Source organism: Oncorhynchus tshawytscha, linkage group LG05, assembly GCF_018296145.1.
Source record: "Oncorhynchus tshawytscha isolate Ot180627B linkage group LG05, Otsh_v2.0, whole genome shotgun sequence".
NCBI classification, from domain to species: Eukaryota; Metazoa; Chordata; class Actinopteri; order Salmoniformes; family Salmonidae; genus Oncorhynchus; species Oncorhynchus tshawytscha.
The window spans coordinates 18,262,687-18,288,622 of record NC_056433.1 but is presented as its reverse complement, the minus strand read 5'-3'; the positions used below and the strand labels follow the sequence as shown (position 1 = coordinate 18,288,622).

General features: G+C 40.6%; 2 protein-coding genes across 4 annotated transcripts in view; one reads left to right on the top strand and one right to left on the bottom strand.

Annotated features, from left to right (window-relative positions):
• Positions 1-1,072: 1,072 nt before the first annotated feature.
• On the bottom strand, positions 1,073-13,670 carry LOC112250055 (tyrosine-protein kinase FRK). 2 transcript variants are annotated; one of them, XM_024419893.2, is made up of 9 exons: positions 13,373-13,666; positions 12,756-12,915; positions 9,992-10,113; positions 7,422-7,585; positions 6,178-6,346; positions 5,441-5,599; positions 3,433-3,635; positions 3,066-3,231; positions 1,073-2,744 (listed from the first exon to the last, which is right to left on the bottom strand). In XM_024419893.2, the coding sequence occupies exons 2-9, from the start codon at positions 12,809-12,811 to the stop codon at positions 2,536-2,538; spliced, it is 1,248 nt and encodes a 415-aa protein (XP_024275661.1). In that variant the 5' UTR covers positions 12,812-12,915; positions 13,373-13,666; the 3' UTR covers positions 1,073-2,535. The 2 variants fall into 2 exon arrangements, with proteins under 2 accessions (XP_024275661.1, XP_024275660.1); XM_024419892.2 differs by having other exon boundaries at positions 12,756-13,670.
• Positions 13,671-17,794: 4,124 nt separating this feature from the next.
• The window catches only part of LOC112250054 (5'-nucleotidase domain-containing protein 1), an 88,148-nt gene continuing 80,006 nt past the window's right edge, over positions 17,795-25,936 (top strand). Inside the window, exons 1-6 of one of the 2 annotated variants that reach the window (XM_024419889.2) lie at positions 17,795-19,530; positions 24,610-24,701; positions 24,960-25,031; positions 25,231-25,340; positions 25,541-25,620; positions 25,730-25,811. In XM_024419889.2, the coding sequence (XP_024275657.1) occupies positions 19,402-19,530; positions 24,610-24,701; positions 24,960-25,031; positions 25,231-25,340; positions 25,541-25,620; positions 25,730-25,811 (565 nt within the window). In that variant the 5' untranslated portion in view covers positions 17,795-19,401. Of the gene's footprint in view, positions 19,531-23,621; positions 23,946-24,609; positions 24,702-24,959; positions 25,032-25,230; positions 25,341-25,540; positions 25,621-25,729; positions 25,812-25,936 lie in introns of those variants that run through there. The other variant, XM_024419891.2, reaches the window with a different exon arrangement.

The window sequence follows — 25,936 nt, the reverse complement described above, 5'->3', positions numbered from 1 at the left end:
TGTCTTCCATTTCCTAATAATTGCTCCCACAGTTGATTTCTTCAAACCAAACTGCTTACCTATTGCAGATTCAGTCTTCCCAGCCTGGTGCAGGTCTACAATTTTGTTTCTGGTGTCCTTTGACAGCTCTTTGGTGTTGGCCATAGTGGAGTTTGGAGTGTGACTGTTTGAGGTTGTGGACAGGTGTCTTTTATACTGATAAGTTCAAACAGGTGCCATTAATACATGTAACAAGTGGAGGACAGAGGAGCCTCTTAAAGAAGAAGTTACAGGTCTGTGAGAGCCAGAAATCTTGCTTGTAGGTGACCAAATACTTATTTTCCACCATAATTTGCAAATTAATTAAAAATCCTACCATGTAATTTTCTGGATTTTTTCCCCCTCATTTTGTCTGTCATAGTTGAAGTGTACCTATGATGAAAATTACAGGCCTCATCTTTTTACGTGGGATAACTTGCACAATTGGTGGCTGACTAAATACTTTTTTGCCCCACTGTATATCCCCCACTTGCTGTAACTATATGATGTCATAACATGGATATCATACATTCTTAGATTTACAAATGCAATCTATGGAATAGGATATTCATGAGGAGTCAGAGGCTACTGGGGTCAATGTGGCAATGACAGCCTCTGTGTCCCAAATGGCACCATATTTCCTATATAGTGCACTACCTTTGACCAGAGCCTGTACAGGGTATAAAGTGCAATTTGGAATGCACAGAGCATTTATGAGGCTTCCGGCAGCCCTATTTTTTTTTATGCAGGGAACACACAGTTGACCGTTTTGAACAAATTAATACAAACTGGGATTTCAGCATGAACACTGAGGAAACCTATTCAATATTTAGGACTACTGGAAACCTGTTATATTATGGAGAGCTATTCAGAATCCTTTAAATGGCTTGGTTTAGTTATAGATGAGTTATTTGATAACCTGATGTGGCATATTTACAACTGATTTCATGTCACAGCAAGGCAAAGTTACTCTAAGCACTAGGAGAATGTTAGCACCATCGTGTGGCCATTATGGCAAATTACACTTCAGGAATCAGATAGAAATGACCATCGCTTTGGATTATAACTATAATTTATTAGAAAACAGAAAATATCACAGAGGATTCAGTGTCCCTTGACCAAATCATTTGGCAACATATGTTAAACAAATAATTCTAAATGATTATTAACTAAATTAACTCAGCTATTCAGAACTAGGGATGGCACACAATGATGCTACCGTTTATTAATAGTATTACGTAGACTCACCCCAGATTAATAATTAAAACTAATGTCATATGAAAAATGAAATAGCTAAATTTAAATTATTCTTATGCTTCAAATGTAACATTAAATTAATCTTACAATGAACAAAATTAAATAAATATTTTCATTTTTCTGATCAAGTGTACACTGACAGGTTACGACCAATTAGACATTGTTCAAATGTTTTAAAAACATTGCACAAAATGATCAGAACAAGACATGATCAACAAGCACTTGTACAATTCCAGTCTCATCAAACAAGTCCAGTGTAAAAACTTACTTTCAGTCATTGAGCCATAAAATACCAGTTCATAATTCAAATCAACATGGTCACTGAGGTGTGGCGAGCAAGCAGTCTTTCCAGTTATTAAGTTCCAGGTCCTATTGCAGAATAACAGTATCCCCACTATAAGATCAGACATTGGTGACTGCACAGTAAGGTTCAATCGAATTCAAATCCAATTCTGTCCAGTCAGAATCAAATCTACAATTTATGTGAACATATTCTAACTACATTATCCTCTCATTCCTATGGTGTGTGTATTGATAAGTGCTCAGAGATAACAGATCACTCACTATGCTTCAGAGACGTAGATAAAACAAATACTTCTTAGTGAACGTGACTCAAGCACATCCTTACAGGAGACTCCTGATAAATACTTGGCAGCCAACCAGTGTAGTGGAAGAATGACTGCTATGCAGAGTGAACACAGAACCGGTTTGCCCGGCTTGATAGTTCGGTCAGGCTCACCTGAGAACAGCGGCTGTTCTGGAAGCTCGACCGGGCCATGGACAGGGTTTTGACTTCGGCCAGTGTGTCTAGTGAGTTTAGCTGGATATGAGATGTCACCCTCAGTAAAACCCACTTAAAAAGTGCATTAAATTGGCAAACAAATCAAAACTAGCGGGAGTGTCAAACGGTTCCAATAGAGGATTCCCCATCGTAGTCACGACAACGATACACAAGCAGCCAAATAAAACCTCCACATACAACATTCTCATCAAACCGTTTGTGGTCACACGTGTTCAACCTCATAATATAATCCTAACAAATACATATCCAACCATAATGTGATCAGGAAGTAGACGGTTCAACTATGCTAAAATCAATAGCACCTGCATTCTGGATACTAACTGTTGGGAGAATGAAATGCCATTTATCTTAGGCATATGATTATATTACCTGTGACAGTGGACATACTGTACTTTCCTCTGCTGACTCTTGCTATGAGTATGAGGAGAGCATCATTGAACACTCAATACAACGCAGTACTAGTAACGGTTGGCATCATCGTAAGAGGTCACATCCAGGTCAAAGAAGTCCTCCAGCTTCCACTGCAGGGTTTCGAAGGTGGGTCTGTCATTCTCATTGTCCTTCCAGCAGTCAGACATGATCTCATACATCACCTTGGGACAGTTTGGTGGGCAGGGCATCCTGTAACCCGTGGGCACACGTTGGACCACCTGGTAGTTGGTCATGGCTGGAACAGTAACAGAAGGGATAATTATTATGATACTGATGTCACACAATGAAACCTAGGATATGCAAAAACATACACTAGTACTGCTAAAGTACATGTTGGGTCAGTCTAGGCTGGAAACACTCTCTGGACAATCAACTGCAATGGCAGGTTGCATGCAAGTTGTACCAGGTGATGAACAGGTGCCAGATACATTTTTAACTGTTAACCAGAGGGCATGCTCCTCACTCACAACATTCCATGGTAGTAAATTACAGGATTAACACTGACTGATTTGATAAGCTTTCCTACCAAAGAGAAGAACATGTTATTATGTCTTACTCGCATAGGGCATCTGACCGAAGGTCATGATCTCATACAGCAGAATGCCGAAGGACCACACATCAGACTTGATGGTGAACTTGTTGCCATGGATGGCTTCAGGGGCGGTCCATTTCACAGGAAACTTAGTTCCCTCTTTGGCTTCATACACATTCTCACTCTCCATCTAAAATGGCAACAAAACAAAAAAATATTCAATGGGCTTTAAAGAGTAGAATTAATCATTGTTGTGGACTTCCCACAGTTTGGTGTCATGTCTTCAAAATAAAGAAATTGAGACTGGTCTTGAGTAACACCTTAGTGCTGAAAGGTTGACAAACAGTCAAGTCCCTCCTTGTTTTTCTTAGAAAAATAAAGAGATACCGACCATGAAGACTCTGGCGAGTCCGAAGTCAGCCACCTTGCAGACGTTGTTTTCTCCCACCAGAACGTTGCGTGCCGCCAGGTCTCTGTGGATGTAGTTCTGCTGCTCCAGGTAGGCCATCCCAGAAGCCACCTGAGCAGCCATCTCTATCTGGTCCGAGACACCAAGCTTCATACCCATGTCCTTGGAGGAAGAACTATTGGATTCTGTCAAAACGTAACATGTTTCAAGTTAAACTGTAGTTAGTTTGTATCCTGTGTAGTGAATGATTACTGTGAGTATGAATGGAGTTTAGGCCATGGAACTGTGTGTATGCTAATTAAAAAAAAAAAAAGACCTAATCAGATAAGAGGAAATTGCCTACGATCAGAGAGCAGGGTCAGGCCCAGAACAGAAGGACAGGGTGTGATTCTGACTAAACAAAGAGAGGACCATGGACATTCCACAGGGGAAAGGAGGGAAACTCACTGGGGTCATAAAATGCATAGCTGGAGAGGTGATGCCTACAAGGGAAGAGTATAAAATGTGTTGTGATCTTTCTAAATGTACGCACTCAGCTGACTGTATCCTTGGTATTAAACACTTGAATCTTCGAGCTTTTGGTCTCAATTCCTTATTGCAAAGAGGTTGCAATAGCATTTTTCTTTTTAACAGAGGGAAGGAAAGGACCAGGATGAGAAAAACAGGCATCTCATTAAAGATGAGTACTACCGTAAAATTGTATAGTACTACGTCTAGATGTTTTTCACTTGAATAACAAACAAATATTCGCCGTAACGGAGTGTGTAAGCAAAAGTATGACTATGCGATTCTTTGTAAACATTTCCGAAGTTTAGTTCCCAAAAAATGAGTTCGTAAAAGACTGGTGAAATATGGGGGATGCAATGCAGACAGTCTCAGGGCCACAAACATCAATTTCATATGACCACCTCAAAAGGGGGACCATCACTCTGACAGGCAATGTTACTGCATCTTTCACGCAATGGCACAGCATCTGTCATGCGAGTGGACATCAGATAATCTAGCAATGCAACTGGTAAATATAGATGGAATTCAATGCACTCATTTAGAGCAATGATGAAATGCATGTAATTATGTAAGGGAAATGGGGATACCTAGTCAGTTGTATAACTGAATGCATTCAACTGAAATGTGTCTCCGCATTTAACCCAACGCCTCTGAATCAGAGATGTGGGGGGCTGCCATAATCGACATCCACGTCATCGGCGCCCGGGGAACAGTAGGTTAGCTGCCTTGTTCAGGGGCAGAATGACAGATTTTTACCTTGTCAGCTCTGGGATTCGATTTTGCAACCTTTCGGTTACTAGTCAAACACTAACCACTAGGCTACCTGCCGCCCCAGTAGCAATAGTGTTAAACACCATTACAATCACAATCATGCTAAACCACAAAGATCAGCATTTTGTGGTGTAGCACAGCTAAAGGAGAGGAGATGGCACAAAGCAGGTTGCTTGAATTATCTCCTTCAAATTTTACACGTGTTGCTAGTCCATAGCATGGCACACGTCAGCCAGACATGGTCCTGTGGTCACATGTCATACGTCTCTGTGTCAATTATGAAGGAAGTTAGAGGTAGTTTTGTGAGCCAATGCTAACTACAGATAGCGCAATGACTGGAAGTCTATCGGTATTTACTAGTATACTAGCAGATACCCATAGACTTCCAGTCATTGCACTAATGATAGTTAGAAACTTCCTTCAAACGCAGATACCATTTTTATGTATCGACAAGTTCATCTGATTCCGGAGAAGTAGATAAAGGGCCACATTGAAATAAAATAAAAAACATCACTTTGTATCACTTTGATTGTTGCCAAACTTTCACTTCCCCATAACACACATAATACAAGTTCAACTTCTGCACCTTATTTAAACTCTTGCTACAGTAGGCACATTGAGATGGTGTTCTAATCTAAACATCCCATTAAAAAGGAAGGTGCGGTGGGCTTTTACGTGGGTAGGTTATAATGCAATACAACAGTGTTCTTACTCTGAAGGTAGTCCAGCAGACTGCCATTCTTCATGAGCTCTGTGATGATGTAGATGGGTTCCTCCACAGTACACACAGCATAGAGCTGGATCAGTTTGGGGTGCCGCAGTTTCTTCATGATCTGGGCCTCCTGTAGGAAGTCCTTAGCGTCCATGGAGCCTAGGAGAATAACATGTACATGAGGAGTTGTACTGCACAGTAGCACCGGCTGCAATGTTATCTTACCTTAGATTAAATAGTTGTTTTTCATAATAATGGGTCTCTGTATGGCTATGTAGATATTCCATTAAAAAAATATATATTTTAAAAAGCCATTTCCATCTACAATAATGATTAACACCATTAACAATGTCTACACTGTATTTTGCATCAATTTGATGTTATTTTAATGGACAAATTATTTTGCTTTTCTTTCAATAACAAGAACATTTCTAAGAGACCCCAAACTTTTGAACGGTAGTGTGTGTGTGTGTGTGTGTGTGTGTGTGTGTGTGTGTGTGTGTGTGTGTGTATATATATAGATCTATCACACATACAGTGCCTTCAGAAAATGTTCAGACCCCTTTTCTTAGGGTATAGCATTATTCTAAAATGTTAGTTTTAATGACTCCAACCTAAGTGTATGTAAACTTCAACTGTATACGCATATATAAATAAAATAATGGAAGATAATCATAGATTTGAAATAGTGATTTTCTGGGTTTGAATCCAGTGCTCGTGCAAAACAGGCCATTTACCATGTTTCAGGGTCTTCACTGCTACTGAAGTGGTGTCGTTCCAGATGCCTTCATAGACTTCTCCAAATTGTCCAGCGCCCAGTTTATTCAACAGTTTGACAGACGACCGGTCAATCTCCCAGTGGTCGGCTGTGTTGTAGGACAGACCGTGGGTTTGAGGAGCCTCCGTCTGACAGGAGAGAGAGAGGCAACATTTATACCATAAGAAGAGTCAGAACAGACCTGACAAACTGTCCTCTCTATATTTCAGTAAAACCACATTACTGTTGTTCTATTGTCCTTCGTGAACGGTTGATGGCGCTAAACACTCATCTGCCAGTTTATTTGTTATGCCACCCCATTCACGAAAAATGATCGCTCCTACTGACTGAGTCAGGTGGCCTGCTACATAAAGCAGACAGACAGGCATTCAGTTACTGTTCGATTGGACGTTAGAAATAGGCTAAACGAATGACCTAAGCGACGGAGCACGATATGATCGTCGGTGCCAGGCGGGCCGGATTCAGTATCTCAAAGATGGCTGCCCTCCTGGGATTTCTGCGCCCCAGTGTTAACCGAAACACACCCACAAACAGACAAATAAAGCAGCAGTACAACAGTGGTGTGGAGAACAACATTTTGGAATGCACAACTCATCGATCCTTGTCACAGATGGGCTACTGCAACAGACGACCACACGGGGCTTTACTACTATCAGCTAAAAACAAGAAAACCGGCTCCAGTGGGCACGTGAACACCAACACTGGACAATTGAGTGGAAAAATATCACCTGGAACATGAGAGCAAGTTCAGTTTACTTGAGTGGCCTGTGCAGCCCACAGACCTCAACCCAATAAAGCATCTTTGGGATGAAAAGGAACGGGGTGTTCGCAGCATGAATGTACCTCTGTCTAATCTACAGCAACGGTGTGATGCCGTTGCTTCAGCATGAACCAACATTCCTGTGGAATGTTTCCGACACCTTGTAGAATGCCTGGAGAATTCAGGCTGTTCTGGAGGCAAAGGGGGGGTCCGACCCAGTACTAGATTGGTGTACATAATAAACTGGCAAGTGAGTGTATATGGTTGACACTGAAAATTATCAGGATAATGCATTATCCCCAATATTTGAAGGGTGTTTCTGTCAACTAGATATCTTTAGCAAATTTGCCAGGCAATGTTTTGGTTCTTGAATTCAGATCAAAAGGGTTGCTAAACAAATGTACTTAATCACAGTCACATGATAGTTAAAAGAAAGTAAATACCTTTTTACATGGCTCAAGCAAACGCACACAGAGACCATCCTCCAGTTTGGAATAGTGTTCCACTAACTCCCTCAGAGTCAGAAAGGTCCTAGATCTTGACACATAGTAGCCTCCAGTGTCCACCTTCCTTAACTTGTAGTGCTTCACTTTGTCCCTGTCCAATACTGAAAGATACATGCAAAAGCATAAGGGCACAATACTGAAAACAGCAAAATCAACTATGGTCATGCTAATCTGTGCCGAATTGTAAATGAATAGGGAAATTATGATATTGAAATGTGTACAGTACATGGCCGTTATGACATAAATTACTTAACCCAGGGCTGACCACATTAAAAACCCTATTTTGGGTGATTTGACTGAACTTATGTATTTTGTCTAGACATTCAAACATTACATAATTAATGTACCATTAGAAATAGTGAGGTGGGAAGAAAATGGCAATATTTTTGGACGATATTACATAGATACTTTGACTCCAAGCATCAATTTGTGTATATGTGTATATATATATATATATATATATATATATATCTGCTGTACCTGAGCCAAAACTCAGGTATTTTCATCATACACATCCATTCACTTTTTCCACATTGTTGTGTTTCAGCCTGAATTTAAAATGGATTAAGGGGGGGGTCAAAGGCCTACAAACAATACCCCATAATGTCAAAGTGGAATTATATATATATATATAAAAATTGTTTACAAATTTAAAGCTGAAATGTTTAGTCCAAGTATTCAACCCCTTTTACATAGTAAACCTAAGTAAGTTCAGGAGTAAAAATTTGCTTAACAAGTCACATAAGTTGCATGGGCTCACCGTGTGCAATAAGTGTCGATTGACTACCTCATCTCTGTACCCCACACATAAATGTATCTTTAAGGTCCCGCAGTCCAGCCCTGAACTTCAAACAAAGATTCAACCACAAAGACCTAGGAGGTTTTCCAATGCCACAAAGAACGACACCCATTGGTAGAAAAAATATATATACAGTATACAGATCCACACATCCTTCCCAACTCAAGTTGCCGGAGCAGAAGGAAACCACTCAGTGATTTCACAATGGGGCAAATGGTGACTTTAAAACAGTTAGAAATGAAAGGCTGCGATAGCAGAAAACTGAGGATGCATCAACAACATTGTAGTTACTTCACAATAGTAACCTAATTGACAGAGTGAAAAGGAAGCCTGTACAGAATAAAAAATATCCTAAAACATGCTTCCTGTTTGCAACAAGGCACTAAAGTAACACTGCAACAAATGTGGCAAAGCAATTAACTTTTGGTCCTGAATACAAAGTGTTATGTTTGCAGCAAATCCAATACATTACTGAGTACCTCTCCTTATTTTCAAGCATAGTGGTGACTGTATCATGCTATGAGTTTGCTTGTACACGTTAAGGGCTGGGGAATATTTCCAGATTTAAAAAATAAACATAAAGGAGCTACGCACAGGCAAAATCCTAGAGGAAAACCTAGTTCAGTCTGCTTTCCACCAGACAGTGGATAGATGATCTCAACCTTCAGCAGGACAATAACCCAAAACACAAGGCCAAATCCACACAAGCTGCTCACCAAGAAGACAGTGAATGTTTCTGAGTGGCCGAGTTACAGCTTTGACTTACATCTACTTGAAAATCTATGCCAAGACCTGAAAATGGTTGTCTAGCAATGATCAACAACCAATTTGACAGAGCTTGAAGATTTTTTAAAAAGATTCATGTGCAAATGTAATCGATGCCAAAGGTGCTTCTACAAAGTATTGACTCAGGGGTGTGAATACTCATGTAAAATTTGATATTTCTGTATTTCATTTTCAATAAATGTAAAAAATAAAAATAAAAAGTCTAAAAATATGTTTTCACTTTGTCATTATGGTTTATTGTATGAGAAGAAAAACTATTTAATAAATGTTGAATTCGGGCTATAACAATTAAATGTGGAATAAGTCAAGGGGTATGAATACTTTCTGAAGGCACTGTAGTGAGAAATGTTGGAACATCAAATCACAAATTATAAACATGTAAAGTAGTAGAGGCTGATAGGAACAGAATTGTACTTTCCTGTAATCAGGTTGCTATGCCATTATTGCTTCTGCAGAGACTAAGTTTACAACCAACTGTTAATGTATAATCAAGGGACTGTTTCTGTCAGACTGACAGGGAATGGCCAGCTAGACTCATGTGGTTCTAGGTGATGTTATCAGTCTCTTTGAGAGCAGAGGTATACGTTTGTTTACTTTAAGACCTTGAACCTTCAATCCCTTCAGTGGACTATGAGAAACTGATTTACACAGAACAAATTGGGGATTGTTCAGGAATGAGGAAACAACGTGTGTTTTTTGTGCATCGAGTTCCGTTCTCATACCAGTAATAGAAATAGATTGATCACAATAAAACCATAAAATGCATTCCTGAACAAAAAATAAACAGACATTACAAAGTCATTCTAAACCTAATATCAGCATTGTGAGTATACTGATCTGTGTACATCTATGGTAGTATACAGGTTTGACCTGTAGTCTCTTGCAGATGCAACAAGTTCAAGGACATGAGGCTGAGATTTACCTGAGAGTGAGAGCTCTCCTTTCTGACTCTCACAGTGTCTAATGAGGAAGGCTCCATGCTGGTTTCCCTCTGACAGAAGCAGCTTCTCAGCATCCAGTCTCTTGGTGTCTGCAAAGTACCATCTGTATACCAGAACAGGAAGAAACAACACAACAGCAGTATCAAAGTATGACAGCAACCCATGCCTTGGTTGTTTACCTGACACCTATATATTAGCATTGGCATGCTTCATATCCAGATCATCTATAAGTAACATCATTGAGTTACACAATCAAGTTTTAGATACTTTAGGATGATTTTAACAGGAAGTGTGATTCATGAACATGCTAATATTAGGTGCCATTGACTTGGATGTGGAGGGTCTGTGGGAGGCTTTTGACCATTTCTTTGGATTCCTCATGTCTAAATCATTGTTAGAAAGTGGTTTGGTCAAAATGGGATGTACCATACTACATTGAATATAATATGAATCCTATAAAAAATAAATGGCCAATGTGGATGTAATCAATAAGCTTAAAGGCCCAGTCCTGTCAAAACTGTGGTTTTCATATACATCGCTACACTATGGAGGTTGGAATATTACTGTGAAATTGATGAATATGCTATTTCTGGTGTAAGAGCTGTTTGAAAAGGCAGCTTGAAATGTCAGCCTGTTTTGGCCTACCAGGTGATGTCACCAGATAGGCCATAACTGGGGGTGGCAGGTAGCCTAATGCTTAGAACATTGGGCCAGTTACCAAACAGTTGCTAGATCGAATCCCCAAGCTGACAAGGTAAAATAAATCTGTCATTCTGCCCCTGAACAAGGCAGTTCGCCTAGGAACAGTAGGTTGTCATTGTAAATAAGAATTTGTTCTTAACTGATTTGACTAGTTAAATAAAGGATCCATTAAAAAAAATACACTTTAAAATCACCAGGCGGTAAATGAGTTAATAAATCAATAAGAAAAAAAAGTTCCAATCCTCTGCCAATAACATCTAGTTTTCCCCTCCCCACTGTGACCAATCCCAGAGAGTCCTAGCAAAAATCTTGCATGAGAAATTACTGTTATTTTTTAAAACAATTAATAGAAAACACATCACAGTAAGGCACTTAATTGTTACCCTGAAATGATTTGATAGAGATTTAAACATTTCTTATTATTTATTTTTTTAACAGCTGCATTGGTACCGTACTCTACACATCCACTAATCAGGTTACGTACAGTGTATATGAGCCACTCTGATACTTCAGGGAAACTACTCCTAATTACCAAGACAAAACCCTCAAGATTTTTCCAGTCAGAGACAGTGTGAAAAAAAATATGGAAAAACGTGATTGCAGCTGAACGGAAAGCTATTTCATGGGGAAGATCAACAGGATAAGACGACAACATGGGTAAGTCACAGCCAAGAGTACTGACGTCGTTCAGAAGATGGACACCTAATTTCCATAAGAATCATTTTGTCTCAAAAAGGCATTGATAAATAGGGTATCGTAAGCTAAATTATTTTCCTCTTGAAAAGCTCATTTACTTATGAATGGTACCCGTTCCATGATTCCAAAGTGTCAACAAAACATTCACCTTCACCAAGAAACCCAGAGTGTTTGGTTTCGACAAAGTGACATTTCACTCTCGGTCATGTCATGCCAAGTGCAATTGCCTTGCTAAACCAGTTTCTTTCTATATTTAACCAGTACACTTGTATGGTGTTTTGATGCTACACACAGTTGTAAACACAGTATGAAACAGCTACATGAACTATTCATATTTTTAGGGTTGGACCTCTGCATTTTCCAGATGCATTTTCCTCTGTGATCTGGGGAATTATTAACTAATCCATTGTACTTCCTGGTCATTGACAATCATTAACCAGTTTGACCTCCCACTTAGGTCTACACACATGCAACGGCACCAATAGCGTGGCATTTGCCTATTGACCAAATCTGTTCACAATATCCAAAGTAGACCTGCATTAAACCAAACTAGTGCTTTACCATTTTCAAAACAATTACATTACTGTAGCCTGTCAACAGCTGGTTAGTCGTATCATGTGTTTGTTAAGGAGTAGTCACCCAAATCTGAGGCCTTACCTAAAACTAGATTATATGAATCCATAAAGCACAGACATTAATCCATTAACCACCAACATTGTGACTCATCATATTCCACAACTCTGGCCGTAGCAATTATTTCAATTGCCATAATATAAACACACCAGAATGTACCAAAGTATCTAGACTCTAGAACATGCTCATTCTCATTAACTGTGAATGTATGCAAATATTTGCCAAATCCATCTTGGTATGGTCCAGTTGTTTAAGGGATAACAACAGGTCAGTTATGGTGGTTAATCAAATAACCACAACAGAAGTGTGTACGCTAGTGTCCCCTTCAAAAATATTATGGTAAAGTGATCAGTAGGACCAAGGGTAAATAAGCCCCTTTGGAACATGCATCAAGTCTGTGTGGGAGTCTATGCCAATACTGCTTTTATTCTGGCAACAAGTAACCCAATATCCATAATAAGTAAAGATGATTTAGTGATGTCGACTGAATTTGAATAGGCTACCCTACTGTATAACTGAAGAATGATACAATGTACTTTTCTGTAGCCTTTTCAGTTCTCTTCACTTCTTTGAATGAAGCCATAGAAACACCGTCATTCTTCAAACTTTACCGGTTGCTGTTCTGGTCTAGTATAGCCTACTACATACAGTATGTCAAGCATTTCAACAGAACAATTCATACAGTGCATAATTGTGTGACTGTAGGCTACTTACGGCTCAGCGTCCAGACTCTCCACAGGTGCCACATAATTGGCTGGAATGTAACCCATCTTGGCGGCTGAAATCCCAGTGAGCGCTTTTGCGTACCACCAATCGCCAGCACTTTTTTCCAAAGCTTCTAACTTGTCCCCAGCACTGAAGCTCAAGTCCTCCACTGTTCGGGCGGTATAATCATAGAGAGCGATATAAACGTATCCCGGTTTCTCAAGGGGTATAGGTGGCAAAACCCTGTTTTGGGGACCCTGCGCGTGATCATTTTTAATCACAAAGATTTCTCTCTTTTCAGTCGCCGACTCTGAATCTGACCGTGGTCTATTAAAACACGGGAAAACAGTCTGACAACACAAAAAACAATTCTCTCGAATGTCCATTGTGAAGACTCCCGGGTTAATCGCACTAAATCATTTTGTTATCAAATAAAATGTCAAAGTTATATTTTTGCGCTCATATTCCATTGCGGTTCGAATGAATTTTCTCACATCATGAATTGGATCCTAGAAAGTTTGACTCATTTCCCAAACACTTGTCAAACCTGGTCTTTGGACTGGAATACAATTTAGTACACTGACTAGCAGTAAAATAAAATGATTTATTGCCCGAGGCCAACTCACCGCGTCACAGTGTTTCCTGGTTACCTTTATGTCTCATTCACCTGGGGAAAATGGTGTAATTGCAGACCGAAATTCCAGGCGTTTCTTGGTGTGGGTGTTCCCTCATATCAGTAAACGCCAATTGATACCTGCCATTGGGCAGTTCCAGTGTTATGGAAACTGATGGTTTCTCGACATAGATGATGTGCATTCAGGTCGCTTGAACTTTTTCTGCGTTGCGGAACGGTTTGTACTGGACTACATGGTTCCACAAAACGTTCGTGTACGTTCTTGAGCAGACTGAGAGGTACGTTTGTTCTGGTTTGGTGGGTGTCGCTTGAAGTAACGAGTAACGTATTTAATGGGCAGTGGCCATGCTGACAGCGATACCCAACCCCTCTCAGTTTTTCAACTGGTCGTTCAGTACAGCACCATTTCTGTTCAATTGTATTTGTATTTATTCGGTATCCCCATTACAGCAGCTGGGGTCCAATCACATTAAGGCACTTACATCACACATAAAACAGTACATCATATTCATCACTTATTACACCACTACATATCTACAATACAAAATGTATAATACCACTATACAACAATATTACAATGTACGCGTGTGTGTGCTTATGCATGTGTCTGTACCTGTGTGTTCCAGAACGTAAAAACGTAATGAATGCAGCCCTTATTTGTTTACATAGCATGTTAGGATAATTAACGTGGCAGGTTAGAATAACTAACGTCTCAGGTTAGGATAACTAACATGGCAGGCTAAGTAAAATAGCGTGGCAGGTTAGGAGACTGAGGTTAAGGTTAGGAAAGGGGTTAGGGTTAAATAAATATATTACTATTTATTTAATATTGCAGATAGATTGTAGCTTCTATCAATGTCATTGTCTGCATCATTTCCAATCCCCAAAATATTTTTTTGGGGAAATATATTATTTTAAATATACCCCTCACCCTCCCCTAATTGGAGTAAACTAATGGAAAACAATACTTAGGCTTCCACTTCCAGCATATACATACTATATACATATAACGGACAGTATATTTTACATTAGTTATCTTTGTTTGTTTTTAGTCCCAGCCTACCCTCAACCCCTCCCATCTATCTCTGAAGACCATCCAGTTTTGGTTTCTGACATATATTGCCATATATTTTCCTACTGTGCTGTGATGTTCCACAAAAGTTCTGAACCATTCTATTCTCATAGTTTCTACAGATTGTAAATGAAAGATAAACACCTTTGCTAAGAGTATTATTATATTATTGATCGATTGACCCTACAATGCTACAGTTGCAGTGGAGGGTGCTGAGAGGAGGACCGCTCATAGTAATGGCTGGAATGGCATCAATCATATGGAAACCAATTGATGGCTCCAGCCACCACCATGAGCCCATTCTCACCAATTAAGGTGCCCCCATCCCCCTGTGTACAGTTGTCAACAACTTAGTTAGTTATCCTAACCCACACAACCAGCCTCAGGATTTCAATGGCCAAAGGGCCCAGTGAAATAAATTGGGGCCCAGTGAAATAAATTATGACAATATATTTTCGAGTTATTTTCATTAAATAAACACACACACAGTGATTTACTAGACATACATTGATGATTTAAAAAATAAAAAGACTGCAAGGCTTTAATTATCTAGCCTAACTAATTAAGGCTACAACTTTTTAAGAACTGCTTTACCTGTAGGCATTAAGCAAGACTTGATAAAATTCATCTTATTCAATGACTAAATTGAATAGGATGAATAGCTTTTATTAAAAATGTGATGAATTATTTAATATTATAAATAACACTTTTAGGCAACTTGCATCTTTGGGTAGCCTTCCATATGCATGTTGTCAGTATGCTCTGGTGTCGTGCACGTGTGACCCCCATTTGAAATTCTCCACTCTTCGGCTAAAGCATGTACATTTATTACATGTACTACGGCACACCGGGAAGCCTCTGGCACAAACCTTTTGTGCACATCCTGCATCCTGCGCACCTACACCAGATATATCACTGATGCGGTTGATAAACAATATCAAACTATAGATACATAATTCATAGACCTGATTAACTAAAATTGTACAATATTGTCTGGTTGTTGGAGGAATCCTCCAATGCATCCCCTTGCCTTTTGTAACATCCCACATGTTTCCGGAGAGATAAATACAATGGCTATGTTCCAGAGCATCAACACGACTGCAGTCGACTGCTGACTGACTGATCAACAAATCACCTTGCATCATAAGTAACAACTCATTATTATTTTGAAATCAGTCAGTCAGTCACAATTTACCATTATACATTGCAATGTTGAGCCTCTCGAACACGGCCATTGCCATTGGAAGCTGCAGACTCATCATTGATTTTGGGCGTGTTCAAGCAGATAACTTTTGTCAAGTCGGTGACTGTCGTTAGTCTCCATCTTCCAAAGTGTGTTGCATTATGGGATAAAAACTGTCCAACTTGCGCCTACATGACTGTGTGAATCTTACAAGAACCATGTGATCAAAGGTCATAAAGTTGACTGCAGTTGACTGCAAATTTCTGCAGTTGCTCTTCATCAAATTCATCCTGCAGCCAGCGCCATTGTCAACCAATCATTATTGTGCTATTTCAAATAATAAAAAAATGTACCACATGAATCACAGAAAAGTTGTTCCCTGTTTCAGTCACGCTTGTGTATAGACTTCAATGTACAAGTGTATGTGATTTGAGGTTCTATCACCAATTGAATTGATTGTACAATGTACACACATACTGTATATTAACAGTTGGTGAATGTGTGATATGGGAGTTGGAGACTCGTCATTACAAAGAAAAACTTTAGAAACAATGGCAACACTGCCATGTTGCATTGAGCCTTGCTGTTGGAAAACCACATCTGCGTCTGACTGTTGCAGATGCACCTCCCCAACGTTACGCTATAAACACACCGACTGCATCCTGGCATCAATGCTGCATAACATTTTGCGCAGATAGGCAACTATACTGATGCAGGTATCTTTTGCAGATGGTCGCATGCGGTTGGAAACATGGAGAGAATCATGTTCGCAGTATCCTCAAAACCGTGTCTTTTTGACAACCTGACAGCAACAGGAACATAAACACAAAAAATGCTGCTTGGAGACAACTGTCCACGATAGTAGGATTGCCAGGTCAGTTTAGTAGTGAGCTTGTGCTAGATGTGGCTAGTTAGCTAGCTAACCTAGCTTATGTGTGTGTGTGTGTGTGTGTGTGTGTGTGTGTGTGTAATAAATAATATAAATTATGCTAGTTACTACCCCTGTTAACTTGCCCAAATAATCATGTTTGAAAGAGTGTGTGTATAAATAGTAATTGGTAGATGGTAGATACTACTGTACCACTGATAATTGTCAGATAACCATGTGTGTACAGTAGGTGACATGTCCATGATAGCTATATAAAAACTATAGTTATGTTAGGTAGTGGTTTGGCTTATCATGTTCATGTCTATGTAGAAGAAGACTGTAGGAGGAAGTGGAGAGGACTCAGGAACAGGTATCAAAGAGAGAGAGAGAAGGGCAGAGAAAGATAGGAGGTCTGGGTCAGCAGCTTCAGGCCAGCAGCCTTGGCGCTTCTGCCACATTCTTTCTTTTCTGGATCCATTTATTGTGCCTCGGGCAACGAGTGGCAATTTTAAAGCCAGACCCCTTACATCATCCACAAGTGTTGTCGCCACCGATGTATCAAGACCCTCTACGTCATTTACAAGTGAGATCACCGTCTCCACTGGTGCAGCGAGCCCTTCTATGTCATCTACTAGTGCGACCATCACCGGTGCAGCGACACCCTCTATAACGTCTACATCATCCACAAGTATGACCACCACCAGTGCAGCCATGGAAGATTATGAAATGGAGGAATCACCTCTGGATCTATGACCACCTGAGATTATTATGACCCTCAAGGAAGTGACCCCTGAGGATCTTGAACAGGATGTGGCCGTGGAGACAAACAAGAGTAATGAGGATAGAAACATGGAGACTAACAAAGAGGTAGGAAAACCTAACCTCTGTCAAAATAGATGGCAGAGCCGCAAAAGTTCTTCTGTGCAAGGGTGTTTGTTTACATAGTGATTCCAGAACAAACACAACAGTACTACCATTAAACGTATACCTTATGGGTCAGCTAAACACAATGCTGCCCCATTCACAACTCCATCCAAAATGGCCTCTCCATGAACTGAAAGAAAGTCTCCTTTTGTAGAGCTAGCCCCTCCCCTCAGAATATTTAACCCTAATTAATTAAGCAATTACTTCGTCAAACCTACATTTTCCATTAACTAAACATACTAAAGGATATACATTGCAACACGTTTTTAAACAATATCACCACATAACATTTACAACATTATATCACTACTGACAGTGTCTTTCAATATGCACATTGACATTAATGAGCCATTTGGGACAGGCACTACAAAGTCAGCCCAATTCCCTTTGCTCGGGTCCTTATCCAGCATACCTGGAAGCTACAGAGATAGAGAGAGGAACAGAACAAACAAACGCGCTCATCCACAACATAGATAAGTATAATACATATTACTTATATTAAATATGAACATTGACACAAGTGTGAAATGTATGTACTAAGACAGAGAAGTTAACTTGTGTGTCGACCCACATTGTTACCTTATCTGATAATGGAGCAGGGAGGAGTGATGAATGTATGCGTGCGTGCGTCATAGAACCAAATGCTGCCCGTGGCCAGTGACGGACTTCTAAGTTACAGGCTAATTGGTATTTCAGATCAAAGGATTAATATGAGGCAAATATATAGCTGTTGTTTCTGGGTTAGAAAATATCCTAAAACAGTTTGCTGTCTAAATATTTGCCTGTCATATTCATCTTCTGATCTGAAATACAAATCCCATGAGTAAACAGCAAGAATTACCAACTTTACCACACTGTTCCACTATTTATGCCACTAAGTACACTTTACAAGCAGTATTTAGTTAACATAAATCTCACGTTTTATGGTGTTATATTATGTAATGCTTGTATGTGTTGTTTTTCTCTTCCCCTCCAGAGTTGGAGTCAATTTAGCAGACAAGCTCACAGGAAGGACAGGAAGAGGAGTTGTCTACTTTTTGTTTTGACCTTCTCCTCCAATGGGATTTTCCAACTGTCCTTATTCCACTTACTATGTCATTGTTAGTAGTTTCTCAATACTTAGGACAGCAATTCATTATTAGTTGTACATAGATTTCAAGAAAATTGACGGAATTGAAACTGACACACAGGAGAATTCAGATGCTCTTGTTTTTCTTTTACAAGACTAAAGGTGAAATGTGTGTTTACCTGTATTGTGGCTACACATTCACTTTTAGTTTTTTCAGACACACATGTCTCCTCCACTCCTTTCTGAACCTCAGATCTCCAGTGCCCTGCCCTCTCTCTCTTTATGGCCATGTCTGAAGTTCCCCTACTATGTCTAGGCTTTATGAGTAGTCCCTGAATCTGTCTGCAGTTGTGCCAAAAATACATGCTCTTGTTGTTCTCTTACAGATTATAGGCTACACATAATTTTTTGTATTTTTACATGCACACACCTTTACTCCCAAATTTCACTTAAATATAACTTCCAAATGAAAAGAGACAAGGAGATGTAAAATAATTTGGGGGAAAATGCTATTTTATGGTTCTTAAAATAACCTTAGTGTTAGGGGGTTCTAAAAAGAGCTGTTTCACTCCACGGCATACTGCCATGGGAATTCACCTGCTGGGGATGACAAGTAGGTGGTCATCTGAAGTGCCTGTCTGGGGGCATGTTGGCACCTGCCCTGGTGACATCAGGTAGGTGACCATTTGGCGTGCCTGTCTCCATCTGGAACGGCTCCTGGAATGACCTCCGCAGGTAGTTGTGGAGAACATATGTGGCCTTCACGCAGGCATTGATATTTGAGGGGCTGAGACCAAGCACTCTCCGATACATTCTCCACCGGGCTGCCAGAATCCCAAAGGCGCATTTAACAACTAACCTTGCCCTGGATAATTGTTTGTTAAAGATCCTTACAGGCTTTGGCAATGGCAGCTGGCGTCCTGTCTCATGAGGTTGGGTCTCAAGGGAAGGCCTTGTCACCGACGAGGGAGTGGAATCTCCAATGTGCCATCCTGAAGTGCGTGGCCAAAGGCAGAGTCCCACCATCACTTCCCGTAAGCATCAACATCGATTGGCACAGAAACAGTAGAAGGCAGCTACCTAATTCCAACATGGTGTAACAGTCAGACGTTTTTGTCTTGTCCCGTGTATATATTGTTTACTTCATATACATTTAATCTATATTTTTAATCTCAATTTCCATCTACAGACTGAACATACTCTCCCGCCTCACCCAATGTGGTACAGATCTGCTATTTTGTTATACTTAATTTTTTCTTCATTTAACTTGGCAAGCAAGTTAAGAACAAATTCTTATTTTCAATGACTGCCTAGGAACAATGGGTTAACTGCTTTGTTCAGGGGCAGAACAACATATTTTTACCTTGTCAGCTCAGGGATTCGATCTTGCAACCTTTCGGTTACTTGTCCAACACTAACCACTAGGCTACCTTCCGCCTCAGGTTAGTGGCATACTTTAGAACCGGAACCCCAATCAGAAGCTAGCCAGCTAACTAGCTACTAGCTAGTAGTCAGTTAACCACTGCTAGCGGTCATCACCGTTAACTCGGACATCAACCAGCCTCAGCCCGGTCAATTCCTGCCAGTCTGCACAGATGTGGTAGACTGCTTTTTCTCTACCCCATCTCCGGATTCCTACCGTAAGCTCTGAACCTTTACACCGGATCATCGCTGCTAGCAAGCTGCTATCCGAGTGGCTACTCCTGGATAATGTCTCTGTCCTGAAGCAAGCACCAGTTAGCCTGGAGCTAGCCTCGAGCTTAAACAATCTCCCAGCTAGCAGCAGAGATCCATTGGCCATTTCCTGGGCTACAATACCTCTTTTGCCAATTGGCCTGGGCTCCTTCACTGCTGACACGGAGCCCCGCCGATCCATCACGACTGGTCTGCCGACGTAACGGTCCGAGGTGGTTTCTACAGGCTCTTCCATTGCGACGTCCCCCAGAGGCCCATCTGCTAGCCCCGCCTGCTAGCTGTCTGAATCGCCGTGTCTCCAGCTCGCCTAGCTATTCATTGGACCCTATGATCACTCTGCTACACATGCCTTTCCCTAATGTCAATATGCCTTGTCTACTGCTGTATTGGTTATTGATTGTCTTATTTCAAAGGGGGAGACACTCTAGACCCAAACTGTTATAGACTTATTATATCCATCCTGCCCTGCCTTTCTAAAATCTTTGAAAGCCAAGTTAACAAACAGATCACCGTCCATTTCGAATCCTATCATACCTTCTCCACTATGCAATCTGGTTTCCGAGCTGGTCAAGGGTGCACCTCAGCCTAAGGTCTTAAAAAATATCATAACCGCCATCGATAAAAGACAGTACTGTGCAGCCGTCTTCATGGACCTGGCCAAGGCTTTCGACTCTGTCAATCCCCGGCATTCTTATTCGCAGACTCAATAGCCTAGGCATCTCAAATGACTGCCTCGCCTGGTTCACCAACTACTTCTCAGATAGAATTCAGTGTGTCAAATCGAGGGCGTGTTGTATATATCAATGATGTCGCTCTTGCTGGTGTTGATTCTCTGATCCACCTCTATGCAGACGACACCATTCTGTATACATCTGGCCCCTCTTTGGACACTGTGCTAACAAACCCCCAAACGAGCTTCAACGCCATACAACACTCCTTCTGTGGCCTCCAACCGCTTTTAAATGCCAGTAAAACTAAGTGCATGCTCTTCAACCGATTGCTTCCCGCCCGACTAGCATCACTACTCTGGACGGTTCTAACTTAGAATATGTGGACAACTACAAATACCTAGGTGTCTGGTTAGACTGTAAACTCTCCTTCCAGACTCACATCAAGCATCTCCAATCCAAAGTTAAATATAGAATTGGTTTCCTATTTTGCAACAAAGCCTCCTTCACTCATGGTCGCAAACATACCCTCGTAAAACTGACTATCCTACTGATCCTTAACTTTGGCGATGTCATTTACAAAATAGCCTCCAACACTCTACTCCGCAAACTGGATGTAGTCTATCACAGTGCCATCCATTTTGTCACCAAAGCCCCATACACTACCCACCACTGCGACCTGTATGCTCTCGTTGGCTGGCCCTCACTACATATTCGTCGCCAAACCCACTGGCTCCAGGTCATCTATAAGTCTTTGCTAAGTAAAGCCCCACCTTATCTTAGCTGACTGGACACCATAGCAACACCCACCTGTAGCATGTGCTCCAGCAGGTATATTTCACTGGTCATCTCCAAAGCCAACACTTCCTTTGGCTGCCTTTCCTTCCAGTTCTCTGCTGTCAATGACTGGAATGAATTGCAAAAATCACTGAAGCTGGAGTCTTATATCGCCCTCTCTAACTTTAAGCATCAGCTGTCAGAGCAGTTTACCCATCACTGTACCTGTACACAGCCAATCTGTAAATAGCATATCCAACTATCTCATCCCCATATTATTACTTACCCTCTTGCTCTTTTTCACCCCAGTATCTCTACTTGCACATCATCATCTGGACATCTATCACTTCAGTGTTAATGCTAAATTGTAATTATTTTGCCTCATGGCCTATCTATTGCCTTACCTCCCTACTCTTCTACATTTGCACACACTGTACATAGATTTTTCTATCGTGTTATTGACTGTACGTTTGTTTGTCTAACTCTGTGTTTTTGTCGCACTGCTTTTGCTTTATCTTGACCAGGTCGCAGTTGTAAATAAGAACTTGTTCTCAACTGGCCTACCTGGTTAAAAAAGGTCAAATAATACTTTAAAAAAAATCTACAACAGCACAACTGAATATTTAATTTTTGTAATTTAATGGGGCAAGTCACTTAAGAACAAATTCTTATTTACAATGATGGCCTAGGAACAGTGGGTTAACGGCTCTGTTCAGGGGCAGAAGACAGATTTTTACCTTATCAGCTCGGGGATTCAATCTAGGAACCTTTTGGTTACTGGCCCAACGCTCTAACCACTAGGCTACCTGCCGCCCGCAATATGTACCCTTGCGATCCCGAGCACGGTGGAACCTGGATGACTACATGTTTCCCTTCAATGGAGCCAAGACAGTTGTGGAAATTCCACCTCTCCAGGAACTCGGCAACAATGGCCCTCCAGTCTTCCTCCTTGGGGACAGGCATGTATTCACCTACAAGACAGTCCCAAATGGTTTGTGCCACAGAGGGGACAATGCCTGCCAACGTGGACCATCCAACTCCAAAGCTGAATCTGATGGTCCTGTAGGAGTCCCCTGTCGCCAAGAATCTGAAATATAATTCAAAAGAATTATCAATATTGTCTGTAACTTAATATTCCACCCACATATTGTATCTACTCATATACCTACCTCATTACAGTTTATGCTCTACTAATTATATTGTAATATTCATCAACCATCATTAACAATGCCTTGAAACATTACAAATCAGTTTGACTGTGTCAATAAACTGTAGCCACGGCCAACTCTACTTGTAGAAAAAAAGGTGCCGTCTAGAACCTAAATGGGTTATCTGGCTGTCCCCATAGGAGAACCCTTTGAAGAACCCTTTTTGGTTCCAAGTAGAACCCTATTCGGTAACCTTTTCCCCAAAGGGGTCTACCTCTATTATAACAGCTCCAAACATCTGGAGCAGGTGAGTGAACTCGCTTCGGTCCAGACGAAAGTAACCTCGAAATTGCTCTCGAAATAGTCGAAGCTCTTGAATGAGACGGTGGAACTCCCCTGCATGCTTTCGGGACTTCAACCATCTCTGGACCCACACAGACCTGCGCTTTCGGCGGGGCTGGTCCCAGCCCAACAGTGCGATCAAAACCATCTTCCTCAACGTTGGTCTCATTGTTGAAAGAGCCTACTCTCTGCTATCTTGACTATTTATTATTGCACTTCGCTCCAAAACTATGCATTTTGGAGGGAAATTATATTATAGGCTCTCACAATACATTTTTGGATGTCTTCGAATAAATAATATGTATGCTGCTTGGCAAATAAATGAATAAAATATGTAAAGAAATTACGCAATCAAACTGTTTTTATTATGTAATCCCACATTTATTTACTGGACATGTATACAACAAAAATTCAACATTCACATTTTGCTACTTTCTGTCAAGTCTACGCATACAATTTGATGCAAACATTCCATGTATCGAACGCATGACCTACACAGAACACACATGCAACGCAACGCTGCAAGGAAACGCAGCGTTCCATTGGAAATTAAAGCACTTCTGGTGTCCAAAACGCAAATATACAGTCGGTGCGTTCGAAGCGTACTCGTCGGCTTTCGTCTTCAGTCGGTTGCTTCAGCCTAACCACGCAAACGAGCCCATTGATTGACAGTAGTGTGCAGGAGTGCACAGGGCAACATCCTTGTTTTCCAGCATTTTCGTTAAAATGAGCGAATATTTTTCCCTTTCAGATTGTGATGTCATTGGTTTTGATTTGGACCACACACTCTGTCGGTACCATTTGAAAGAGACCTCCAGGGTGAGTTTATTTGTAGCTCACGAGCTAAAGCTAACGTTGCGTGCTGTTCTTCGCATTTCTAACAGCACGATACAGTAACAATGTAGCCGGCAATTGCTACCAAGTAGCCTAATGATTGCATGCAACAACACCATCCTTTCCAACTCGCAGTGTCAAGTCAGACATTCACGGTTCGCTGCATTTCATCAATAGCTACTACTCGTAATGTATTACGAAACGAATGGACTATAAAATACTTCCTACATGGTGTTCATATGCTAAACGTTGTAGTCGAATTGCACGCGCCAAAACCTAAAACGATATTGTTGTAGTGCAGGGGAGTCTTTCTCTTTTGCAACATGAAATAGCTAACATGACATGTATAAGCAACATGCTAGCAACAACAGATTAGCCAGCAGGCCCTTAAGGTGTCTGGTATGAGTCACGTCTGTGTGACATCTGACTGCCAGCTGCAGAAAACCAATGGCATCCTCTGTAGAACGTAAATGACATTGAAGCCATGACTTTACAAATCGGTTTAATGCATACGAGGCAGCTCCATCGTGCTAGCTGTCAGTACAGTACAGTGTATATGTATCGTACAGTAATACATGTTCAGTGTCACTGAATGTTCACCCCACCTGTGGATAGATTATAACAGTGACCCTTTTGTGCCTCTCTGCAGCTGATCTATGAGAGCTTTACCAGGTATCTGGTGGAGCATAAAGACTATGACAAGGACCTTCTCACACTGACCCCTGCTACCTGGGATTTCTGGTGAGTCACTAGCAGCAGAAGAATGACTGAATACAATCATCCCTTCCTCTCTATGCTGTAATGAGTAATGACCGTGGTGTGCCCTTGTAAATTCAGACTACCCCATTTTCAGGTTGGATAAAGGGCACTTTTTAAGCATAAAGGAAGATGCTGAATAATGCTCACAGATTCTTATTGTTATTGCCTAGCATAGGACATGGATCAACATGTGTTTTCTTTGGCAAAGACCACTATGAAATGTCTATTCTGTATGTCCAGTTTCAAGGGCTTAGTGGTAGACCTTGAGGATGGAAACTTGGTTAAATTGGCGGAAGATGGAACTGTCTTACGGTAGGTTTTTACAGTTAATGATACAGTTAAATGCATGCCTTGATATTGGTTTCTGTTAATATTGATAGGAAAAATGCCTGTTTTGAAGTGTTGGTACAGTATCAATGTACAGTATTTGGGAACGCATGTCTTTTTGTTACTCCTCTTTCCACCCAAAATAAATAAAAAGCCTGACTTTAAACCTGTTTGTTTTCATTAGAGCAACCCATGGGACCAATAACCTCAGAACAGAAGAGATCATTAAACATTACGGTCCAAAAAGGGAATGGAAGCACTTTAATAGCCTCAATACCACATTTACGAGATCTAGTAAGTCTTAAATCTTGAATCTGTGTGACTCCTTCCTTTTTGTTTGCTTTTTTTTTTTTTTGTAATGCAGTTGAATTTTCATGATAATGCAATCTCCTGAAAACATGGGCTTTTTTCTTCTCACTGTGTTTCCAATTTACAGAGTGGTGAAGGATTGGATTGTTTCTCACAATAAATATATTCTGTTTTATTCTCCGCAGCAAAGTACTATTTTTATGACAACTATTTCGATCTACCTGGGGCTCTTCTCTGTGGAAGAGTTGTGGATATGTTGCGCAAGGTAAAATCTATTCAAATCAATGTTCATTATGATTTGTTTAAATGAAACATATAAAAAACAACATATAAAGCATTTAATTTCAAGAACATTATTTTGTTTTGGTCAACAGCGTGGGAATGAGGTGAATTCAGACTTTTGGAAAGACATGGTCGCTGCCATCGACCACAATTACAACACATCAGCATTTAAAGGTAGGTTGATCACTTATTTTAGAATCAATCATTTTCCGTTGTTGAACCAGTGCACCATATCAGAATCACTAATTTAATTGGCCATATCAGTGGGCTCAAAATCAAACAATATTTTCAATTTCCTA

Excerpts from the sequence above, each read along its gene's own strand:
- LOC112250055 (XM_024419892.2), bottom strand. The coding sequence starts at position 13,132 with ATGGACATTCGAGAGAATTGTTTTTTGTGTTGTCAGACTGTTTTCCCG. Across the intron at positions 3,636-5,440 it reads TCTGCTGGACTACCTTCAGA|AATCCAATAGTTCTTCCTCC; the intron begins GTAAGAACACTG and ends ACGTTTTGACAG. Across the intron at positions 3,232-3,432 it reads GACTCGCCAGAGTCTTCATG|ATGGAGAGTGAGAATGTGTA; the intron begins GTCGGTATCTCT and ends TTGCCATTTTAG.